Here is a 23,458-nt window from a genome sequence, read left to right as displayed (position 1 = left end):
TTCCCATTTCCCACCACAGATATCTTTAACTCTGGTTTAACTTTGGAATTAAAAGTTGTGTAAAGACGATTACTGAGTCGTCAGCATATCTGTAACGCTCAGAAGTGACCTGTGAGGTTAATAATTAGGAAAGAGTTCAAAGATTGAATGTCTGTAAAACATCATTCCTCTTGGATGTTTCACCCATTTGTTGATTTTATACATGAAATCATGGTTAATATAATTCATCTTTATTTTTTAAAAGACTATGCAGAACAACTGTCATAGTGAAAAATAAAAGTATAAAGTAACTGATTTGGATGGTGTGAGTTTAATGATGTGTTGTGTACGTAAACAATAGAGGTGATGGATCTTGGATCTTCAGAAGCATTTCTTGTGAAAGCAGTGGAACATCCTGCGACACACAGGAGTGTGTCTCACAGTGTGACTGCAGTTTGACCAGAGCAGCAATAAAAACCACTGGGGGGCGGGTGTGGTTGGACCTCATCTCAGCTGACCAATAAGGGCCCAATGTGGAGGAAAACACGTTTAAATGAAGCTAAAGCCCTCATTGATCTGTTGGGGTTATAGAGAAGGGCGATAGAGATGCCCCCTCCACTAAACTAGGGGTATTTCAAGGGGTATTTCACACCAGGATGTTTGCAGGTGGAATCTTAATGGTAAATAAAGGGATCGACGTCAGAAAAGTTTCATTAGTTTATTGTATTAAAGGTTTTACAGCTTAATGGGGGGGTGCTCCTCTCCTGGTCAGCTCCATCCAGTCCCTCGTTCCAGCGTCACGTTGATCCGTGAACACATGTCCCTCTACAGCTCCGTGACTCCAGGAGGTTCGATCCTCTGATGAGGTCGATGTTTGATCACCGCTCGTTTGTTCACAACCCCCCCCCCCAGAGCCCCACAGAGTTAGACCAGGGTTCAACTAAACCCTCAAGAACAAATCAAAGGTGACGTCTGATCTCAATCATCAGGTGTGATTTCAAACGTGTTACATGTTTACCAGGATAAAAACATACGTGACCAAACGCTGCAGAGAAATGAGATCATTGAAATCAGTAACAGACAAAACAGATGATTGGTTTAAACAGAGGTTTAACGGGGGGGGGGGGGTCAACACAGGAGCGTGCTGACTGCGAGGAGGAGTGTGATGCTGGGGATGAAGGGCCGCTGGGCGCCCCCCCCGTTGGAGCAGTGGTCTCTGTTGTGGCCGATGCAGCCGGCGTACGCCATCACGTGGGGGATGTAGTTCTGCTCGTGGACCCCGTGCAGGAGGTGGGCCAGGGGGCCCTTAGCGAAGATCGCCACGTCCTCCCCCCCGTGGGTCTCACTGACCAGCGGCACCGCCGCCTGGGCCTGGTAGTGGGGGGCCTCTGGGGGCAGAAAGGACCATGAGAAGAGAACAGAGCGGCCAATGAGCTTCTAGGGTGTGTCTCTGACCGTCTAATGCACACACACACACACACACACACACACACACACACACACACACACACACACACACACACACACACACACACACACACACACACTCACACACAGAGACACACACACACACACACACACACACACACACACACACACTCACACACACACACACACACAGACACACACACACACACACACACACACACACACACACACACACACACACACACATGTACTTACGATGGTCAACGGTGGAGACGTTCTCCCTCACGCCGTTCACCAGCTTGTATCCGGGGCCGTTGCCGTAGGCGATGGAGGTGAAGGGCTTGTGGTCGACGTCGCTGAGCATCGGGGCCAGACCTGATGGAGACGTGACCCCCGTTATCACAGCTGGGGGACACCCCCACAGAACACACACCACCTACACACAGAACACACACCGCCTACCAAATATGGTGTTGCCCCTGACCGTGTACCCTCCGAACGTGAACACGTGAGAGTGATCGGCTGTGACCACGGTCAGCGTGTCGTGTGTGCTGGTCAGCAGGTCGGCGCGGCCGATGGCCCGGTCCATCTCCACGGCGTCGTGCAGCGCCAGCTTGGCCTTCCCATCGTGGTGTCCGTGGTCGATACGCCCTCCTGAAGCACACACACACACACACACACACACACACACACACACACACACACACACACACACACACACACACACACACACACACACACCATCAGGGAACATTCTACACTCCACTATATCTATAGTCCTGTGATTGGGTAACATGATGTGTTTTATTGTAGCTACATACAGTTTACACAAGCAATCAATCAATCAATCAATCAAGTTTTATTGATATATCTCTTAATCATGACAGCAGACATTTCAAAGCGCTTTAACAGACAGAAACCCAACTGAACCCTCCAGAGCATCAGAGACAGTGGAGGGAAAAACTCCCTCATTGAGGAAGAAACTCCGGACAGGACCCAGACTCTTTAGGGGGCCATCCGCCTCGACCGGTTGGGGGGAAAAGAAATCAAAGGAAGACAAGAACAGGGTCATAGAGAGAGAGACAGAGAGAGAGAGACAGAGAGAGAGAGAGAGAGAGAGAGACAGAGAGAGAGAGAGAGAGAGAGACAGAGAGAGAGAGTGAGACAGGCCAGAGAGAGACAGTTTCACTATGGTTCAGGTTGATAAAGTCAAGGCACAATTACAGCTGTGTGGTTGACTGTATGTGAGTATTTCTATGTAATGATATGTAATATATTAAATGAACTAAAAAACACGGATGTTTCATTAAAAACATGGAGCTTATGCTCGTTATGCAGAAACAATTACAACTGGAGGTCAGAGTGAACGGAACCAGCACCTTTGATCAATAAATAAAAGATTCCTGTCTAACGAGGTCAGACAGGAATCTCCATGGACTATGATGTTTGCAGATGACATTGTGATCTGCAGTGAGAGCAGGGAACAGGTGGAGGAGAAGCTAGAGAGGTGGAGGTTTGTCCTGGAAAGGAGAGGAATGAAGGTTAGCCGCAGTAAGACAGAGTACATGTGTGTGAATGAGAGGGACCCAAGTGGAAGAGTGAGGTTACAGGGAGAAGAGATCAAGAAGGTGGAGGATTTGAAGTACTTAGGCTCAACAGTCCAGAGCAATGGAGAGTGTGGAAAAGAGGTGAAGAAGCGTGTCCAGGCAGGATGGAACGGGTGGAGGAAAGTGTCAGGTGTGATGTGTGATAGAAGAGTTTCAGCTAAAATGAAAGGAAAGGTGTACAAAACTGTGGTGAGACCAGCGATGTTGTTTGGTCTAGAGACAGTGTCCCTGAGGAAAAGACAGGAGACAGAGCTGGAGGTAGCAGAGATGAAGATGCTGAGGTTCTCTCTGGGAGTGACCAGGATGGATAGGATCAGGAATGAGTCCATCAGAGGGACAGCACATGTTAGAGGTTCTGGAGATAAAGTCAGAGAGGCCAGACTGAGATGGTTTGGACATGTCCAGAGGAGAGATAGTGAATATATTGGTAGAAGGATGCTGAGTTCTGAACTGCCAGGCAGGAGGCCTAGAGGAAGACCAAAGAGGAGGTTTATGGATGCAGTGAAAGAGGACATGAAGGTAGTTGGTGTGAGAGAAGAGGATGAGAAGACAGGGTTAGATGGAGGACACTGATTGGCTGTGGAGACCCCTGAAGGGAAAAGCCCAAAGGAAAAGAAGAAGAAAGTACTCTCAGGAACCGGATAACATAGAAAGATGAGGGAGAAGGCCAGTGTGAGAAAGACCATAGATCAAAGCTAGTGATTTGGTCAATGACAGTAGGTCAGAGCACTAGCTTTTATCTTTGACCTATGCAAGCAGGTCAGGGTAACATTTTGAACTCAGGGGTGTCGCAGGACGTTGCAGTCTGACTGCATTGTTTCTAGTTTCTCTTGAAATGACCCTGGTCACACCAGCTGCTGTGTTGTTCTTGAACTCTAACCCCCCCAGAGGGAATATGCAGAGATCGAGTGACTATTGATGCCAGGAACAGCTGCCAAGTGAAGATACTTTATTCAGTCAGTAACGAGCAGAACATTCACATTTACTTGTTCACTTAACAATTTAGACCACTAAGGGAGAAGCCCAAAGGGAGAAGAAGAAGAAGTCTCAAGCCAGTGGTGATTAATGGCATTGGTACCAACATCACATATTAATAATAATATAAGTGATAAACGTCCCAACAATCTTTGTTCCAATAAGCGATAGTCACAGTCGAAAGCTGTGACGTCTCACACAGCGACCAATGAAATGAGGTCAACTCACCTTCAACCAGCAGGTAGAACCCGTTGGGGTTCTTCCTCAGGATCTGAATAGCCACATCCACCATTTCTGTCAGGGAAGGATCGGTCTCAGTGTTCCTGTCCAGTTCATATTCCAGATCCCCCGGTTCAAACAGACCTGGTCAGGGTCAGGGTTAGACCAGGTTGAGTTCAGGGACAAACGCGATCCATCGCCTTTCTACTGAATGCTGAGACTCACCCAGTACGTAATTCACACTCTTTGGGTTCAGTGACAGCAGCTGACTCTTGTTCCAGACGTATTCACCTTTCTGTGTAAAACACAGCGTTAGTGATGTCACTCCTACGTATGTAAATATCATTGGGAAGAGATGGAGCAGAGAATGTACTTTATCCTTCATTTGGTCAATCCACTCCTGGACCAGGTTCCTTCCATCCTTTCTCGTGCCACTGTGTTTTGAAATGTCAGGGTACTCCACATCAGACGTGTTTTTAGGGAACATGTACTTCCTCCCTCCACCCATGATCACCTGCAAAGCCACAAAACAGACCATACAAATCGAGTAACTATCACCATTTCACTGCCAAATTATCAACAGTACGAAGCAGCTCAATACGCCCCCCTCAGGCAGTACTGGTACTGCTGTCAGGTCCCCATTTGTAGTTAGAATAACCACACAAAGACCTTATGCTTCACTTCTTTACTTCTTGTACCAATGTTCTGATGCAGAACGTTTGTACAAGAAACCTCTGAGTTTTTAGAAGGCAGTGTCCAAACGTGTCTCCAGTACATTGTGTGTTGTATCTGACGTGTTATAACGCTGGAGGGCTACTGCCTTCCCTAAAGGGCCACAAGAGAATCATGAAATATCTTTCAGGAATGGACCAGTAGATTAATATGAATGTATTCCTTAGTTATTTTTATATGTCGTTGTAAAGGTAAGTGAATGTCATGACACGTACTTACTTTTACTAAGCAATGAAAAAGTGAAGCATTCTCAATACAAACTTAATTTATTGACCCACTGCGCCACCGCGCCGCCCAGCATGAAATCAAATTAATAAACATTATTGTTCCAGTCCTTCAGACTTCTCTTGTCGGTGTTGGGTTGATGTCTGAGGTGGACGCAGCTCAGGGGCCGACAGGGCACCATCGGTTACAGAGCATCTATTCCTGGATTTCTAAATTCATTATTGACAATGTTTACATATTTATGTAGATCCAACGAGAACCAGCATTTTATGAGCAGGTCTCCCATGTACGGAATGTTCCCTCAGGCGTAGCGCAAACATCCAGTAACGATGCCTCCAGCGCTGCCAGCACCATATCAGGCTGCAGGCATCTAAACAACCCCGAACCACGTGAACATCAATCTAACCCTGAAACAGGTGAACATCAATCTAACCCCGAACCAGGTGAACATCAATCTAACCCCGAACCACGTGATTATCGATTCTACCCCGAACGACGTGATCATCGATTTAACCCCCAACCATGTGATCATCAATCTAAACCTGGAACAGGTGAAAATCAATCTAACCCCAAAACATGTGATCATCAATCCAACCCTGAACCATGTGATCATCAATCTAACCCCAAACCACGTGATCATCAATCCAACCCTGAACCAGGTGAACATCAATCTAACCCTGAACCACGTGAACATCAATGTAACCCCAAAACATGTGATCATCAATCTAACCCTGAACCACGTGATCATCAATCCAACCCTGAACCAGGTGAACATCAATCTTACCCCAAAACATGTGATCATCAATCTAACCCTGAACCAGGTGATCATAAATCTAACCCTGAACCACGTGATCATCAATCCAACCCTGAACCAGGTGAACGTCAATCTTACCCCAAAACATGTGATCATCAATCTAACCCTGAACCAGGTGATCATAAATCTAACCCTGAAGCACGTGAACATCAATCTAACCCCAAAACAGGTGATTATCAATCTAACCCTGAACCAGGTGAACATTAATCTAACCCCGAACCATGTGATCATCAATCTAACCTTGAACCAGGTGAACATCAATCTAACCCCAAAACATGTGATTATCAATCTAACCCTGAACCACGTGAACATCAATGTAACCCCAAAACATGTGATCATCAATCAAACCCTGAACGATGTGATCATCAATCTAACCCTGAACCACGTGATCATCAAACCCTGAACAAGGTGATCATCAATCTAACCCTGAACCATGTGATCAACAATCTAAACCTGGAACAGGTGAAAATCAATCTAACCCCAAAACATGTGATCATCAATCCAACCCTGAACCATGTGATCATCAATCTAACCCTGAACCACGTGATCATCAAACCCTGAACAAGGTGATCATCAATCTAACCCTGAACCATGTGATCATCAATCCAACCCTGAACCATGTGATCATCAATCTAACCCTGAACCACGTGATCATCAAACCCTGAACAAGGTGATCATCAATCTAACCCTGAACCATGTGATCATCAATCTAAACCTGGAACAGGTGAAAATCAATCTAACCCCAAAACATGTGATCATCAATCCAACCCCGAACCATGTGATCATCAATCCAACCCTGAACCAGGTGAACATCAATCTAACCCCGAACCACGTGATCATCAATCCAACCCTGAACCAGGTGAACATCAATCTTACCCCAAAACATGTGATCATCAATCTAACCCTGAACCATGTGATCATAAATCTAACCCTGAAACACATGATTATCAATCTAACCCTGTACCAGGTGAACATCAATCTAACCCTGAACTATGTGATCATCAATCTAACCCTAAACCACGTGATCATCAATCTAACCCTGAACCAGGTGATCATCAATCTAACCCTGAACCAGGTGATCATCAAACCCTGAACCACGTGAACATCAATCTAACCCCAAAACACGTGATCATCAATCTAACCCTGAACCAGGTGAACATCAATCGAACCCTGAACCAGGTGAACATCAATCTACCCCTGAACCAGGTGAACATCAATCAAACCCTGAACCAGCCGAACATCAATCTAACCCTGAACCAACATCCCCTGGTGCATCGTCTACAGTTCAGGTCAACAGAAAACATTTCACCCTACATCTACATTTCACCCTCAACTCTTCACGAGTCTTCAAGTCAGGTTGGAACTCATCACCTGTGGAGGTGATCAGCTGATGGACCTCCTTCAGAGTGTTGGCCTCCAGCTGGCCTCAGAAGAACAACACCTCCCCCAGAAAAGCCTTCAGACTACACTTTATGGACGAAAGTGCCTCTGTGTTCCAGTTTGGTGTTCACATAAACACCAACTGTAAGGTCTGTTGTCCAGGTCTGTTGTCCAGGTTTTTTGTCCAGGTCTGCTGTCCAGGTCTGTGGTCTAGGTCTGCGGTCCAGGTCTGTTGTCCAGGTCTGCTGTCCAGGTCTGTGATCCAGGTCTGTGATGCAGGTCTGTGATCCAGGTCTGTGATGCAGGTCTGTGATCCAGGTCTGTGATCCAGGTCTGTGATGCAGGTCTGTGATCCAGGTCTGTGATCCAGCGCACAGGTGAGAGCTCTGGAATGTGCTTGTCTTTCTTCTCAGACCCTCCAATCTCTGCTTTGAGATCCTAACTTCTTCAGAGCCCAGGCTGAGCCATCTAACACGTATGAACTGTTCACGTGATCAATGTTTGTGAACTGATGACTTTAACTATTATAGTTAAACATCAATCCTTCAGTTCATGCTCACCACTGACTAACACAGCATTTATCACCATGTAGAAACACCTACTTTAGTTCTGGGATAATTTCACTGACTTTATCTTTTCCCCATCAGCCATGGAGACTCATCATGTCTACCAGCTGGTCTGTCCCGTCTCAGGCCCTGGTCTGGGAATACGTTACCCTGAACAGAACTCTCTCGTCCAATGGCAGCTGCTGGCTGTTCAGAGGAGAGGCTCATTGGTGGCCGACATCATGAAGTTTACTTACATGTAAATTCCACCCTCTGACCTGATCTGTTTAATTTTAACTTTCTCCTCCTAAGGAAGACGATCAAATGACTTTGCAAAAATCAAGTCAACACTGTCAGTATCATCTACTGTTGTGTGTAACTGGATAAATGATCAGAAACAGGTTGTAGTTTTGACTTCACTTCCAAAATGTCCAAGAGTCCCAGTGCTGAAGTGTCTCAAAGTAGGTGTCAGTTTAAAAGAAACCCAAACTATCAACTGATCCTCCAATGGTTACGCAGAAGCCCAGCATCGAGCCCAGCCCACTAGTCTATTCACCCCAGAGACACTGAGCATTCTGGGGGCGGGACAAAATCATGTCATTTATCCAATGACCATCGAGTTATGAAAAAACGTTCCTGGTCCCGTCGACATGAATGTCTGAGGAGTTAGAGACATGAGTCGGGTTCTGATTGGCAGCTGAGTCTGAATGAACTCGTCTTTGAAATGAAGGTCAATCAAATGTTAACACAACAGGACAGATTTGACCATTTCAGTTTTAGCTTTCTAAAATGTCAACAGACTGAACACTTCAACAACTTTGAGAAACTAATCTGGCATCCTCTGCTGGAATCAAACTGCACTGAGTTGTTTTGTAAGGCCTTGAATAAAGCAGGAGCTTCAAACACTCCATGTTCCCACACAGAATATCACAAAGAGATGTGACGTGGTTCAGAAATGTGATTATTCTACAGAGAAGAACCAACAGACGTGTGTCTTCATTTCAGGCTGGATGATCATAAACTCCAGTCCTCACGTCGCCAGAACGGGGGACTCACGTCGATGTTGGGGATGTTCTCAAACAGCTGTCTGGCGATGTCCTTGCATCCGGCCTCCAGAGCGTCAGCTGGCATCTCGTTGTCAGAGTACCAGTCCCGGTCCACAGAGTGGGCGTACGCCGCGCTGGGCGTGGCGTGGTTCACACGGGTCGTTGTCACGATGCCCACGGATTTACCTGCAGGGGACATGTGAAGAAATGCCCACGCTATTGTCAGAGGGGAGTCTGTGCTGCTCTAGAGGAGTCATTACCTACGGCTAATGCCCTGCTCTAGAGGAGTCATTACCTACGGCTAATGCCCTGCTCTAGAGGAGTCATTACCTACAGCTAATGCTCTGCTCTAGAGGAGTCATTACCTACGGCTAATGCTCTGCTCTAGAGGAGTCATTACCTACGGCTAATGCCCTGCTCTAGAGGAGTCATTACCTACAGCTAATGCCCTGCTCTAGAGAAGTCATTACCTACAGCTAATGCCCTGCTCTAGAGGAGTCATTACCTACAGCTAATGCCCTGCTCTAGAGGAGTCATTACCTACAGCTAATGCCCTGCTCTAGAGGAGTCATTACCTACAGCTAATGCTCTGCTCTAGAGGAGTCATTACCTACAGCTAATGCCCTGCTCTCGAGGAGTCATTACCTACGGCTAATGCTCTGCTCTAGAGGAGTCATTACCTACGGCTAATGCCCTGCTCTAGAGGAGTCATTACCTACAGCTAATGCCCTGCTCTAGAGGAGTCATTACCTACAGCTAATGCCCTGCTCTAGAGGAGTCATTACCTACAGCTAATGCCCTGCTCTAGAGGAGTCATTACCTACAGCTAATGCCCTGCTCTAGAGGAGTCATTACCTACAGCTAATGCTCTGCTCTAGAGGAGTCATTACCTACAGCTAATGCCCTGCTCTCGAGGAGTCATTACCTACAGCTAATGCTCTGCTCTAGAGGAGTCATTACCTACAGCTAATGCCCTGCTCTAGAGGAGTCATTACCTACGGCTAATGCCCTGCTCTAGAGGAGTCATTACCTACAGCTAATGCCCTGCTCTAGAGGAGTCATTACCTACGGCTAATGCTCTGCTCTAGAGGAGTCATTACCTACAGCTAATGCCCTGCTCTAGAGGAGTCAGTCAATCAGTCATTCATTCTCCTGCTGGACACAGATGACCCTGAACACAAACGGTGTGACTCCTGTGATCCTGTTTCTTCAGGGATCAGAGACGTAACAACGTTCAGTCCACATGACACTCATCCTGCTTTAATCCCTGCTGCTCTCTGATCATCTGATCATATGGACACCTATCAGTGATCAATTGATGGTCCAGGATTGGTCGTCATCCTGAGTCATCATGTGTCTGTTAAACAGCCTGAAGCAGCAGAGCCTCGTGAGGAGAAACATCTCCTTCATCTGGGGGTCAGCTGCTGTCAGCAGCTCCCTGAGGAATGGGTGGATTTGTGGTTATCTGTGACTTCTGACCCCACACACATCCTGTCCCACAACCACCGCCGCCTCCTGAAGCTGGGCTTGTGCTAGCCATTCGCCAGCGCTAGCACCGCTATTTCCGCCTGCCGACGGAAATAGCCAAAGTGACCCGAACGCTCCCAATCATTAAATATGCACTGGGGTCATGACCTCCTCTCGTCCAATGAAAAACAAAATATTGTTTTTTTACAAGCTGAACCCGTGAATTGGTGTAAGACAAGGAGAGGACCATCGATCAAAAGAATCCACTGTTTTCTAGTAGAGATTGTGTTAAAGTCCTCATTAATAAACAAATGGTGAATGCTGGGGGGGGGGGGGTGGAGACAGACCGATCAGAAGGTCAATGAAAGATATTATCAATACTTGTTAGTAGTCTTAGACTTTTGTTCCCTCTGACCAGCAGGAATAACCAGCGATGATGTAAATGTGTTTTCACCTCGCTTGATGTTTTATGTCTTTTTAAATTGAAATGAAAAATCATGTTATTGAATTAAATAAACTAAACTAAACTCTGACATACCAATGGTGTTGGTGGTGGTCAGAGTTCAAATGTCTTCTAGTCTCAGTAAACTACCAGTAAACACTGAGTAATATTTAGTCTGACTGTATCTTCAGAGTGAATGAAGTTTTCAATGGTTGAATCTCACATTCATTCCTGCATCAAGTAGGACAGAAATAAAGAGAGTTCAGCTCCAGCTGCTGGCTTTAGTGGGTTTTTGGAGGGAAACTGAACACAAGATTTTGTCCTCACAATGCAGGAAAACAACCCCATTTTCTAAAACATTACCCAGGGGAGGCCCCCCGGACTCCCCCGGGGGGGGTGTCCCCCCTCACGCCCCCCACAACGAACGTTGGTCGTTCGCGCTGCGCCGCTGTCTTGGACACAGAATGTGGCTTTTTGTGTCTTACATAATTCTTTTACACTGAGACACAGTGGTTAGTCACACCAGCTCCTGGTGCAAGACCAGTGAAGGTCTCTCACACAACACCACCTCCACCTCCTGAGTGTCAGTTAGCCTCTGAAGGACCAAACCAGTCAGAACCTCACGTGGGAGGTGGGGGCTTGTTGTCCAGGTGCTCTGTTGTGTGGCTTTAGCTGGTTACTGCTTCTATGGATACAAAACAAAATTCACCTAACCCACCTCTAACCCACCAATCCCACCTCAAACCCACCAATCCCACCTCAAACCCACCAATCCCACCTTAAACCCACCAAACCAACCCCAAACCCACCAATCCCACCCCAAACCCACCTTAAACCCACCTTAAACCCACCCCAAACCCACCAATCCCACCTCAAACCCACTTTAAACCCACCAAACCCACCTCAAACCCACCAAACCCACCTCAAACCCCCTGTGACCTGACTAATGAGTATTGGGCACATGAAGAGACGTGTGGGGGTGTCGTCTCGTCTCCATGTGCACACTAACATCTCTCTGGGTCACTTCATGTCAATCATCTGCTGTGACTAATGTGAGCAGAAGCAGAGCAGCGCTGCAACAGGAACACTTCAAAGTCATCGCCACAAGCGAAACAATCCATCCTGGTTTCAGTTTGAAACAAGATCATTAAGAAAACACTGGAAAAACACAATTCTGCACACCTGTGGATCAGGGGAAGGTCTTTCCTGTTTTCTGTCACCCTACCTGCATCCTTGGCCCACTTGAGGATGGAGGTGACCTCGTTGCCTCGTGTGGTGTTACACTGGGACCTCACGGCGGAGGCGCTCACCCCCACCGTGCCCTCATTGGCCTTCACCCCACACAGGAATGCTGTGGCAGTTCCAGCGCTGTCTGGCACCTGGGCGTCCGTGTTGTATGTCTGCAGGGACACGAGTCACAGCCTTGAGGCATAACGCCGCTGATGTAGCCTGGCCTGTTGGATCATCACTTCCCGTTTCTTTGCCTTCAGAAACAGGCTTCACACAGCTGGACACGGTTGTTTTAGTGATAAGAAAACACCGAACATGGTGTTCTAGTTTGAGAGACAGTCTCACAGTGAGTCAGTGTCAGATGTAATCAGAATCAATCAATCAATCAACCTTTATTTGTATACCGCTTACTCACATCAGCAGACATTTCAAAGCGCTTTAATGGACAGAAACCCAACAGGACTCTCAAAGCATAAGCGACAGCTTATTCTCGCTCTGGGGGTCTAACTAAGTTCTCGCTCTTGCTGCAGCACGTAAAACAAGCAGACGTCGATTTTAATAAGACACAATCACACGCGTGAGTCTCATGACGAGACACTCGCGGGAGATCAAAACATAATGCCAATTTCCAGGTTCGAAATTTAAGTGGAGAAATGGAAGAATTGTGAATATTTTTGTTGAATGGGGGTGCATTTAAAGCTTGTGTCCCAGAGACACGCTGTCTGATCATCGTGCATCCCTGTCAGAAAATGTGCGTCAAAGACACACACAAACGAGAACACTTCATACACACACACACACACATTATATATATATATATATATGTATATATATATATACATATATATATATATATATACATACATACACACACACACAAACACACACAACTGATACATAACATACTGTACCCTAAAATATAATGGTGATGAATAATTTTGCTTCCAACTGTAATAATGATTACTTTCTCAAAAGCAAATGTTACTAAACCGCACTGAGCTTATAACACACAAGATACAATATATAACACACAAGATTTACTGTATAACACACAAGCTCTGAAGAAACAGCAACATTTAAGGAAGCAAAAAAGTGCATTACCACTGTTGAGGTAAGTGGTTTCTCACCTACTTTACACTTGCGAGTGACTCACGTCAACTCACAATGAGGAGCTTAATTAATATACGTCGTATAATTAATTATAATCCTAATTATATCAATCCGTCCCTATAAGGCGGCTGGACCGGATAAGGTCTCCCCAAGACTCCGATGAGCCTGTGCTTCAGAACTGGGGGACCCCCAGCAGCGATTGTTCAACCTCAGTCTGTGGCTGGGGAGGGTCCCGTCACTGTGGAAGACCTCCTACATCGTCCCGGTACCGAAGAACGGACGCCCTACTGAGCTCAACGACCACCGACCGGTCGCTGTTACCTCCCACGTAATGAAGACCCTAGAGCGACTGGTCCTGGAGCTCCTGTGTCCACAGGTGCAGGGTGCGATGGACCCTCTCCAGTTCACCTATCGGGCCAAGGTTGGGGTTGACGATGCTGTCTTGTACCTCCTCCACAGTGTGCTCTCCTACCTGGACGCCGGGGGCTGTGCCGTCAGGGTGCTCTTCTTTGACTTTTCGAGCGCCTTCAACACCATCCAGCCCCAGCTCCTACAGGATAAATTGATCTCCATGGCTGTGGACCCCTACCTCGTGAGCTGGATCATGGACTACCTAACTGACAGACCCCAGTACGTCCGTATGGGGGACTGTTTGTCTTCTATGGTGACCAGCAGCACGGGGGCGCCACAGGGGACCGTTCTCTCCCCCATTCTCTTCACCCTCTACACATCAGACTTCAAGTACAACTCGGATACATGCCACATACAGAAGTACTCCGACGACACTGCGATAGTGGCATGTAACTGGGAGGGTGAGGGGGGGGTACAGGGCAGCAGAGAAGCTCCTTCAGCGACAGACTGCTGTCACACAGCACCTCCACAGAGAGGCTGAGGTCCTCCTTCGTGCCCCGTGCCATCAGGGGGTACAATGACTCTCTCAGGAGGAGCGGGGTGGAGGTGGCGAGGTCAGCACGGGGTTAAATGGATTTAATTTAATACTGTTTATATTTTAGTTATAGTTTAGTATATAAGTCCTGTTAGTGCTGCATGTGTCTGTTAGTGTAGTCCTGTGATGTCAGTGTTTGTTTTTCTCCTGGTGTTTATCCAGTATTTATTCCTTAGATAGATAGATAGATAGATAGATAGATAGATAGATAGATAGATAGATAGATAGATAGATAGATAGATAGATAGATAGATAGATAGATAGATAGATAGATAGATAGATAGATAGATAGAGTTTATTAATCCCGGAGGAATTTGTACATATCCACTGCTCAGGCATTAAAAGAAACACTGACACCACAGGACATACATTACACTAACAGACACACATGCAGCATCAACAGGACTTATATACTAAACTATAACTAAAATATAAACAGTAGAAAAGTAAAATATAAACAGTTTAAAATTAAATTAGATCCATTTAACCCCGTGCTGACCTCGCCACCTCCCCCCCGCTCCTCCTGAGAGAGTCATTGTACCCCCTGATGGCACGAAGGAGGACCTCAGCCTCTCTGTGGAGGCGCTGTGTGACAGCAGTCTGCCGCTGAAGGTGCTTCTCTGCTGGGAGAAGGTGGTGTGTAGGGGGGGGCTGGTGTTGTTCATGATAGCCTTAATTTTAGACATGGTCCTGCTCTCCAGAAGCGTCTCCACAGAGTCCAGGCTCAGCCCGACCACTGAGCCCGCTCTGCGGATGAGTCTGTTCAGACGGTCCATATCTCTTTTCCTGGCCCCCCCACCCCAACACACAATGGCGTATGACAGCACACTGGAGACTACGGACTGATAGAACATGAGAAGGAGCTTAGGACAGATGTTGAAGGAGGCCAGCCTCCTCAGGAAGTACATCCTGCTCTGCCCCTTCTTGTACACACAGTTGGAGTTGAGTGACCAGTCCAGTCTGCTGTCTAGCTGCAGTCCCAGGTACTTATAGTTTCTACCACCCCCACCTCACTGCCCTCCATGATCACTGGCTGTGGAGAGGGAGGTGCCTGCCGGAAATCCAGCACCATCTGCTTGGTCTTGGAGACGTTGAGCTGGAGCTGGTTCTGTTGGCACCACTCCACGAAGTCAGCCACCAATGCCCTGTACCCCCCCTCATCACCCTCCCGGATACATGCCACTATCACGGTGTCATCGGAGTACTTCTGTATGTGGCATGTATCCGAGTTGTGCTTGAAGTCTGATGTGTAGAGGGTGAAGAGAATGGGGGATAGAACGGTCCCCTGTGGCGCCCCCGTGCTGCTGGTCACCATAGAAGACAAACAGTCCCCCATACGGACGTACTGGGGTCTGTCCGTTAGGTAGTCCGTGATCCAGCTCACGAGGTAGGGGTCCACAGCCATGGAGGTCAGTTTGTCCTGCAGGAGCCGGGGCTGGATGGTGTTGAAGGTGCTCGAAAAGTCGCAGAAGAGCACCCTGACGGCACAGCCCCCGGCGTCCAGGTAGGCGAGCACACGGTAGAGGAGTTACAAGACAGCGTCGTCAACCCCAACCTTGGCTTGATAGGCAAACTGGAGAGGGTCCATGTAATGCCTGAGCAGTGGATATGTACAATTCCCTCCGGGATTAATAAAGTATCTATCTATCTATATTATACTCCTCATTGCCCAAAACATGAGCCTTCAGGGTGAATGCTCACTCTAATTGCATGTTGCGCGGTAGAACCTTTTTCACTCCTCCCTGCATCATTGTGGCCACGAGACTGGTGCCAGAGATTCCATCAATGTGGCTCATCCGGTTTCTGGTTTAAGTTCAGTCTTTGTTTTAGTGTCATACTAATGCTGGTAATATGCTGGAGTCCTGCTACAGTCTGTACTGACTTCACTAGCTAGGGTTAATAAACAACAGATATATATATATATATATATATATATATATATATATATATATATATATACAGACAGCTGTTTGGTATGTTCTCAAACAGCTGTCTGGCTCTATCCTTGCTTCCCGCCTCCAGAGCTTCAGCTGGCATCTTGAACCCCCGGCATCCGGTGAGATGACCCCCGGGACACAAACGTGTTAAAAACCGAAGTTCTAGACATTTAAAGGGAGGTTTGAACGTTTCTCATCAACGCTGAAGGAGTATGGAGTTACATTAACTGAAGCTCACTGTAGATTTGAACCATGTGGGAGTAATAACATTAAATGAAATCATCCTACATTCCTATAGCTGCATTATTATTGCAACAAGCTGCACATCAGAGTATCAGGGTCGTCCTACAGGAGGCTGAGTCCTGCTGGCCGTGAACGACACCACGGACCCACCTGCTCTAACAGCACTAACAGCTACTGGCAGTGCTAACAGCTACTAGCAGTGCTAACAGCTACTGGCAGTGCTAACAGCTACTAGCAGTGCTAACAGATACTAGCAGCGCTAATGGCTACTAACAGCGCTAACAGCTACTAAGAGTGCTAACAGCTATGAACAGTGCTAACAGCTACTGCCAGTGCTAACAGCTACTAGCAGCGCTAACAGATACTAGCAGCGCTAACGGCTACTAACAGCGCTAACGGCTACTAACAGCGCTAACGGCTACGAACAGTGCTAACAGCTACGAACAGTGCTAACAGCTACTAACAGTGCTAACATCTACTAACAGTGCTAACAGCTACAAACAGTGCTAACAGCTACTAACAGTGCTAACAGCTACTAACAGTGCTAACAGCTATGAACAGTGCTAACAGCTACTAACAGTGCTAACAGCTACTAACAGTGCTAACAGCTACTAACAGTGCTAACAGCTACGAACAGTGCTAACAGCTATGAACAGTGCTAACAGCTATGAATAGTGCTAACAGCTACTAACAGTGCTAACAGCTACTAACAGTGCTAACAGCTACTAACAGTGCTAACAGCTACGAATAGTGCTAACAGCTATGAACAGTGCTAACAGCTACGAACAGTGCTAACAGCCACGTTAGCACGTCCATCCATCACAGAAATAATCTATGACCTGTCAGGAACGCTCAAACTGGTTTGATGGAGGCGTGAGCGCTAAGGCGCTAACGTCACACAACACACAGCGTCACTATCGCTCTGTGCTCACACACGATCTTTGTTAATGAACACGACCAATTAGAGCCGATTAAACGACAGTGAAGAATAAATTAACAGACTGGAAAGTTTAACCCGTGAAACACGAGGACACACCTGCGTGTTCTCCGTGAGTTCTATCCAGTGTTTCTATTCTACTCCACTCTACTCTACTCTACTCTATTCTCCTCTACTCTACTCTACTCTACTCTATTCTACTCTACTCTATTCATTTCTACTCTATTCTACTCTACTCTACTCTATTCTACTCTATTCTACTCTACTCTACTCTACTCTATTCTACTCTACTCTACTCTACTCTATTCTACTCTACTCTACTCTACTCTATTCTACTCTATTCTACTCTGATGGTTAGAACTCACCAGAGAATACGAGAAACAAAGGAGACAATCTAAATACATTTGAGACATGTGATTGGCTGTTTTCTTCTGCCTTACAATCTCATTAGCATAACGCTCTGACTGCACACTGACGCCCCCGGCCCGTCACACGCCCCATCAGGGGGGCTTTATTTCTGCTGTGGGGGGTAGGAGGACACACCTTGGATAGAGACACGAACGGGAAGCGGTCCATCTCCAGCTGCGTCTCCTCGCCGCTCCGTCCACTCAGCTGACCCTTCAGGATGCGAGCAGCGGTCACGGTGGGCACGCCCATCCCTGGACACACACACAGCCCCCGTTACCCAGAAGTCACCTGTCCTGGAGCCAGTCTGAGACGGCGCCGAGCAAACAGGAGACATGTCTGTTTACTTTAGTATTTATAACCAGATTGAGGCACAAAATAACATGGAACACGCTTTGCATTATGGGTACTCTGAGAGGCGTGTCAGTTTAGGCCGCCGTTGATCCTGATGGGGGCAGAAAACTTTTCTTTCCCTGTTGTTCCTCCTTCAGCTGCTGGATCCCGCCTGTCGAGCTGCATCTCCATTCACACCGTGATGTGTGTGTGTGTGTGTGTGTGTGTGTGTGTGTGTGTGTGTGTGTGTGTGTGTGTAGTCCAAACAGAGCCCAGAGGCCCCCTGAGGGGGCCGTGGGGTGTTGGTGAGAGCGCAGCACCAACAGAAGCCCAGTGACCTGCTAGCAGCAGTCAGTGGACACTTCCTGAAAAACTGTTGAGTTCCTCCTGGATTACAGCAGATTACAGCAGATTAACATCTGCTAGTGGCTTTACTCAACACTGAGGGGAGGCTCATCATTTCTCACCGTCTCCCAGAAACAGGATGAGGTTATTGGCTTTGTTCTGGTTGAGCGTTTGCAGCGTCAGGGCGTTCTTCAGGGTCCGCTGGGCGAACGCGTTCCAGAACTTTGGGTCCTTCTCCTGCTCTGAGTGTGAAAGAGAAATGTGACGGTTTGAGGTTCCACAGATTAAATCAGATTACAAACGGCTCTTATAATCTGCCATTAAAGTGAGTCCTACAGCAAAGTATCACTTCGCCACTGGATTCACATCACAACGGGACCACGAGTCCAACACAACTCACACTCGTGTCCTGCAGGTCAGTGTGAACAGTGTCACCATCAAGTAATGAACTCCTGTTATTTTCATAGAAACACTAAATTAAATATCGCTGCACAAACACACACAGGGTGGTGTTCTGGCGCTAACGCTGTCTCACCAGGGACCTGTGGTTTCCCCTCACTGATGAAGATGAGCCAGGAGCCGATGAAGAGGAGCGCCGCCGCCTTCATGCTGTGTTTGTGTGGAGCAGACGGGATTGTGGGAACACGCCAGAACTGAGGGGAGGAAAACAAGAAGCACTAGTATTTAAGGCGGTGTCGTGTCGTTATTTAAGGCGGCGTCATACCGTTACACGTAACTATTATTGCCTTTGGGGTGACTTCACTCTGCACACGTGTTTCAGGAACATACGTGTGTTTGTCAGCAGACACCGCTGCGTTAGCAGATGCTAACGTCTCTTAAAAATGTATTATTTATACAATACTGTGTCCAATAGAAATCTGGACTTTTCTTTCATAAAAACAGCTCCCATCACAAGTACATCCCATAATACTTAAAGCTTATCTATAGAGCCTTTCGAAAGTATTGGCCCCCCTAAGAACGTTTTGACATTTTGCCAAATTTCAGGCTTCAAACTTAAAGACAACAAACTGAAAATATTTTTCTAGAATCAACAACATGTGAGACACAATCGTGAAGTGGAACCAAATTTATTCTACATTTTATAAAAACTAAAAGTAGGACGTGTTAAAGTCTTGCCCCCCCCCGTTCTCTCAGCTCAGCTAACCGACTCCAGAAGTTCCCTGATGACTTGTGATGATCCAGTGTTGACCTGCATGACTAACAAGGACAAACAGAGGGACCTGTGTGTCACCTGGTCTCACATTCACACGTCCTACTTTTAGGTTTTTGTTTCTGAACACGATATAAAGGTAGAATAAATCTGGTTCCACTTCAGGATCGGGTCTCACATGTTGTTGGTTCTAGAAAAATATTTTCAGTTTGTTATCTTTAAGTTTGAAGCCTGAAATGTGGCAAAATGTCAAAAAGTTCTTGTGGGGGGGGCAATACTTTCACAAGGCACTGAACCTCCCTTTGACTGGACCATCATTCTATTGATAAGGTGACAGAAATAAAGAAAGTCATTCAACACTTCAGGCTTTAGTTTGTGTTTCAAACGCGTTCCCATTGGAAGAGCTTCAACTAATCACCTGTGTCCACCTGAGGCAGCGCTAAGGTGATGATTAGCCAATAGCAACTGAGCTGGTTCAACCAGCTGTGGATGACCAGTGGGAACCAGTATGGATCACCGCTCTACTCTTTCTCTCTCTCTCTCTCTCACACACACACACACACACACACACACACACACACACACACACACACACACACACACACACACACACACACACACACACACACACACACACACACACACACCTCTGGTCTTCACCTGTCAGGCTGGTGACAGGAGGTCAGAGGTCAGGTGTCGTCCCTGACGTTGTGCTGTGATAAATTCAGACCCATCAAACTAAACATAGTTTAGTTCCACCTGTTCAGACCATCAGTTTGTCTTTTGATTAGTTATCAGGGAACAGGAGACACACATTGAACCCCCCCCCAACCAATCAGAGGCATTGGGGGGACTAGAAACTAGGCCAAGGGACAAACTGACTGACAAAACAACAGGGAAATCATTTATCAGTGAACCAGCAGAAAGGAAACCAGTCCGGGGGCGTCGACCAGCGTGAAGGAATGAAAGGCTCCAGGAGCATTCTGGGTAACATCCAGGAGGATGCTGGGTAACAGAGGGGCTGGGAGCCTGCCTGTAAATGTGAGGACTCGCCGTGGGGCCCCCGGTGGCCCCTAGCCAGTCAGTAATTCTCCACACCCACATAGCCAAGGTCGTTCTAATGGGATTGAGCTCCATGACGGTGAGACGTTTACGGGCCGTAGTAAAGCCGATTAACAGCTAATGACACGTTGACCCATGGGGGGGGCCTGAAGACACCCACAGGTTTCTCAGGAGAACCCTACAGGATTCTGCTGAGGGGGGGGGGGGGTCCTTATACTGTCTGAACACACCTCAGGTGTCATTGTCTCCGTTACCCCGAGATCAGAGGCCCCCCACCACTGATTCATTATTGTAATTATTATTATTGATTGACTTGTTCACCCTTTGATTGATAATGATCAGTATTTCTCCTACGTTGAATGAACTAATTTTAAGTCACTACATTTAAAATAAACCTCATCAGTTCAGTCACTTCAATCAGTTTTTAATAGAATTATTTCTTATAATTATTTCATTCACAGAGATGTTGATGATCAATTTATGAAAAAATGTTGTTTATTGTCTGTCGATGTCTGGATTTACATTAAACCACTGACTTATTATTAGACTACAGCTGTCCTGGTGTGTTAACGATTACCGAGCAAACGAAGACCGCTCCGTTTAAAAATTGTCTTAGATGAAACCGGTCCGTGGAGCTAAAGAGGTTGGGGACAGCTGACCTAGAACACCTCGAACACCTAGAACACCTAGAACACCTCGAACACCTCGAACACCTCGATCACCTAGAACACCTAGAACACCTCGATCCCGTAGAACACCTAGAACACCTAGAACACCTAGAACACCTAGAACACCTCGAACACCTCGATCACCTAGAACACCTAGAACACCTAGAACACCTCGAACACCTAGAACATGTAGAACACCTAGAACACCTAGAACACCTCGATCCCCTAGAACACCTAGAACACCTCGAACACCTCGATCACCTAGAACACCTAGAACACCTCGAACACCTAGAACATGTAGAACACCTAGAACACCTAGAACACCTCGATCCCCTAGAACACCTAGAACACCTCCAGAAGCCTCACAGAGTGAAAACAGAACCACCCTGAACCAGAAACGGGCTGAGACCATCAGACACCATGAAGACACGGATTATTTACCCAACATGTGTCTGAAGCGGAGCTTCAGTATTCCTCTGACTTCAGGGGCTTCCAGGGTCCTTAGAACCTTCCAGGTCCGCCCAGGGGGGCCGAAGCGGCCAGCCTGCAGGTAAAGTAGCAGAGCAGCCCCCCCACGGCTACCAGCAGGCTGCTGGTCAGCACCAGGACCAGCAGAACCTCAGGCATGGCTCTGAAACTGAAGCTGGACCAGGTGATGTCTTCAGCCCGCTGAGCTGGGGGGGGGCTCTGAGGCTCTGGAGCAGGGATTAGGCTTTAACTCTACCCACAGGAGGGGGGTGAGGGGTGGGGGCTCCTAACAGCCTCCATCCAGCACGACGGGCCCGGTTTGGGTTTCTTTTGGTTTTCCTCAGATAAAACATCTCATCCACATGGGGGGTGTCTGCTCCCCCAGCATACACGTTCCAGGAGCCTTTCACTCTGAACCCCCCCTCAGACCCACATGGAGTGAATGTGAACCAAAGACTCTTCATGGTGCGTTCAAGTGTTTGGAACTTCAGGTTTACACCACCAGACCCCCCCCCCCCGGATCGATCAGAGCTGATCAGCAACAGTTTGACCATAAATCCGTCTTTAAAACTCCTTTAAAATCGCCTCAGACTCGGGATTAACTCCACAAAAACGCGACTTAATCCCGGGAAGGATGCAAACAGATCAGCTGTTTCAAACGTGTCAGAAACCAAAACGTTCCGCGACCCGCAAAAAGTTGTTCGGTGTTTGACTTACCGGCAGGAATCCGCTGTCCGTCGGTTCCAACGGGATGCTCGTCGCGGCTTCCCGTCCTTTTATACCGGGGCTCCGGCTCCGAACATCGGCTGCTTCCACGAGGGGAGAAACCGGAGAAATAACGGAGCTGCGGACTGAACGGGCACAGCTCCGCCTGGTGGACGGCTGAGGGTACTGCTTCAAGGACGGCCATGAGAGCCTCAGAAGCTGATTCTGGAACATCTTCTGTCGTTTTTATATTAGATACGTCTGTACTGATAATCACGTGAAACCCTGTGTTTGTTAGTCAGAGACAGGTTGTCATGAATAAATATAAATGTCAGATTATTACAAATAAATATAAATGTAGCCCTGCGCTTAGTAGGGCTAAGATTATTATTAACAAATCGTTAATAAATAAATTGTTAATAAATAGTTAATAAATATTTGATAAAACAAAAGTATTAATATCATTTCACAGATAAAATTTGCTGGGTAAAGCATTATTAAAATGTGCTTGTTGGCGGAAAACTCACTATTATGTTGAATTATTATGTTGACTTGTTTGATGAAATGTGTGGTGTATTCTTTGTATTGCTGGGGATACTGGGAGGGAATTTGTTTACTCACAGACCTATGAAAAAGGACACACAGAGGGAGACTAACCTGCAAAAGGTGCTGTGGGTTTCATGAACCAATGGGGCACGGGGAAAGAGATCGCGAGCACATGGAGAGAAGTGGGGGAGAGAAGCGAGGAGAGACGGTGAAGACAAAGAGAGAACCGGACGGATTCATAACGGAGTGTGGTGGTGTTTAGCGCACGTTTTTCCTACGAGCCTGATCCTAAGTTTGGAGCAGGTTGGCAAGGGAGGGACAACGTGTGGAGTCGCCAGTTTTCGTTGGCGCAGAGGGAGCAGGTGTGGACCAATTCTCTGCCGAGGAGCATCCTTTTTGGCGGACTGGGAGTTCGCTCGTGCAGTGCTACGAGTCCAGGAGCAGCTGCGGACGGGATCCATACGCCAAGAAACTACAAGCACCAGGCCTGCAA

At 47.2% G+C, this 23,458-nt stretch overlaps 1 protein-coding gene across 2 annotated transcripts; it reads right to left on the bottom strand.

The window, feature by feature from the left end:
• Nucleotides 1-683: 683 nt before the first annotated feature.
• On the bottom strand, nt 684-22,668 carry alpl (alkaline phosphatase, biomineralization associated). 2 transcript variants are annotated; one of them, XM_068315625.1, is made up of 12 exons: nt 22,432-22,668; nt 18,881-18,998; nt 18,468-18,587; nt 17,806-17,921; nt 12,085-12,259; nt 8,961-9,136; nt 4,582-4,722; nt 4,434-4,503; nt 4,218-4,352; nt 1,870-2,061; nt 1,663-1,782; nt 684-1,367 (listed from the first exon to the last, which is right to left on the bottom strand). In XM_068315625.1, the coding sequence occupies exons 1-12, from the start codon at nt 22,651-22,653 to the stop codon at nt 1,108-1,110; spliced, it is 1,845 nt and encodes a 614-aa protein (XP_068171726.1). In that variant the 5' UTR covers nt 22,654-22,668; the 3' UTR covers nt 684-1,107. The 2 variants fall into 2 exon arrangements, with proteins under 2 accessions (XP_068171726.1, XP_068171727.1); XM_068315626.1 differs by lacking the exon at nt 22,432-22,668 and adding an exon at nt 21,688-21,908.
• Between the last annotated feature and the right edge of the window lie 790 nt (nt 22,669-23,458).

The sequence above is a fragment of the Antennarius striatus genome, chromosome 5 (assembly GCF_040054535.1).
Source record: "Antennarius striatus isolate MH-2024 chromosome 5, ASM4005453v1, whole genome shotgun sequence".
Classification (NCBI taxonomy): Eukaryota; Metazoa; Chordata; class Actinopteri; order Lophiiformes; family Antennariidae; genus Antennarius; species Antennarius striatus.
Note: the sequence above shows the minus strand (reverse complement) of the source record. Positions and strands in the feature narration are given on the sequence as shown.

Excerpts from the sequence above, each read along its gene's own strand:
- alpl (XM_068315625.1), bottom strand. The coding sequence starts at position 22,653 with ATGTTCCAGAATCAGCTTCTGAGGCTCTCATGGCCGTCCTTGAAGCAG. Across the intron at positions 17,922-18,467 it reads CATCCTGTTTCTGGGAGACG|GGATGGGCGTGCCCACCGTG; the intron begins GTGAGAAATGAT and ends GTGTGTGTCCAG. Across the intron at positions 12,260-17,805 it reads CGTTCGTGTCTCTATCCAAG|ACATACAACACGGACGCCCA; the intron begins GTGTGTCCTCCT and ends GTGTCCCTGCAG.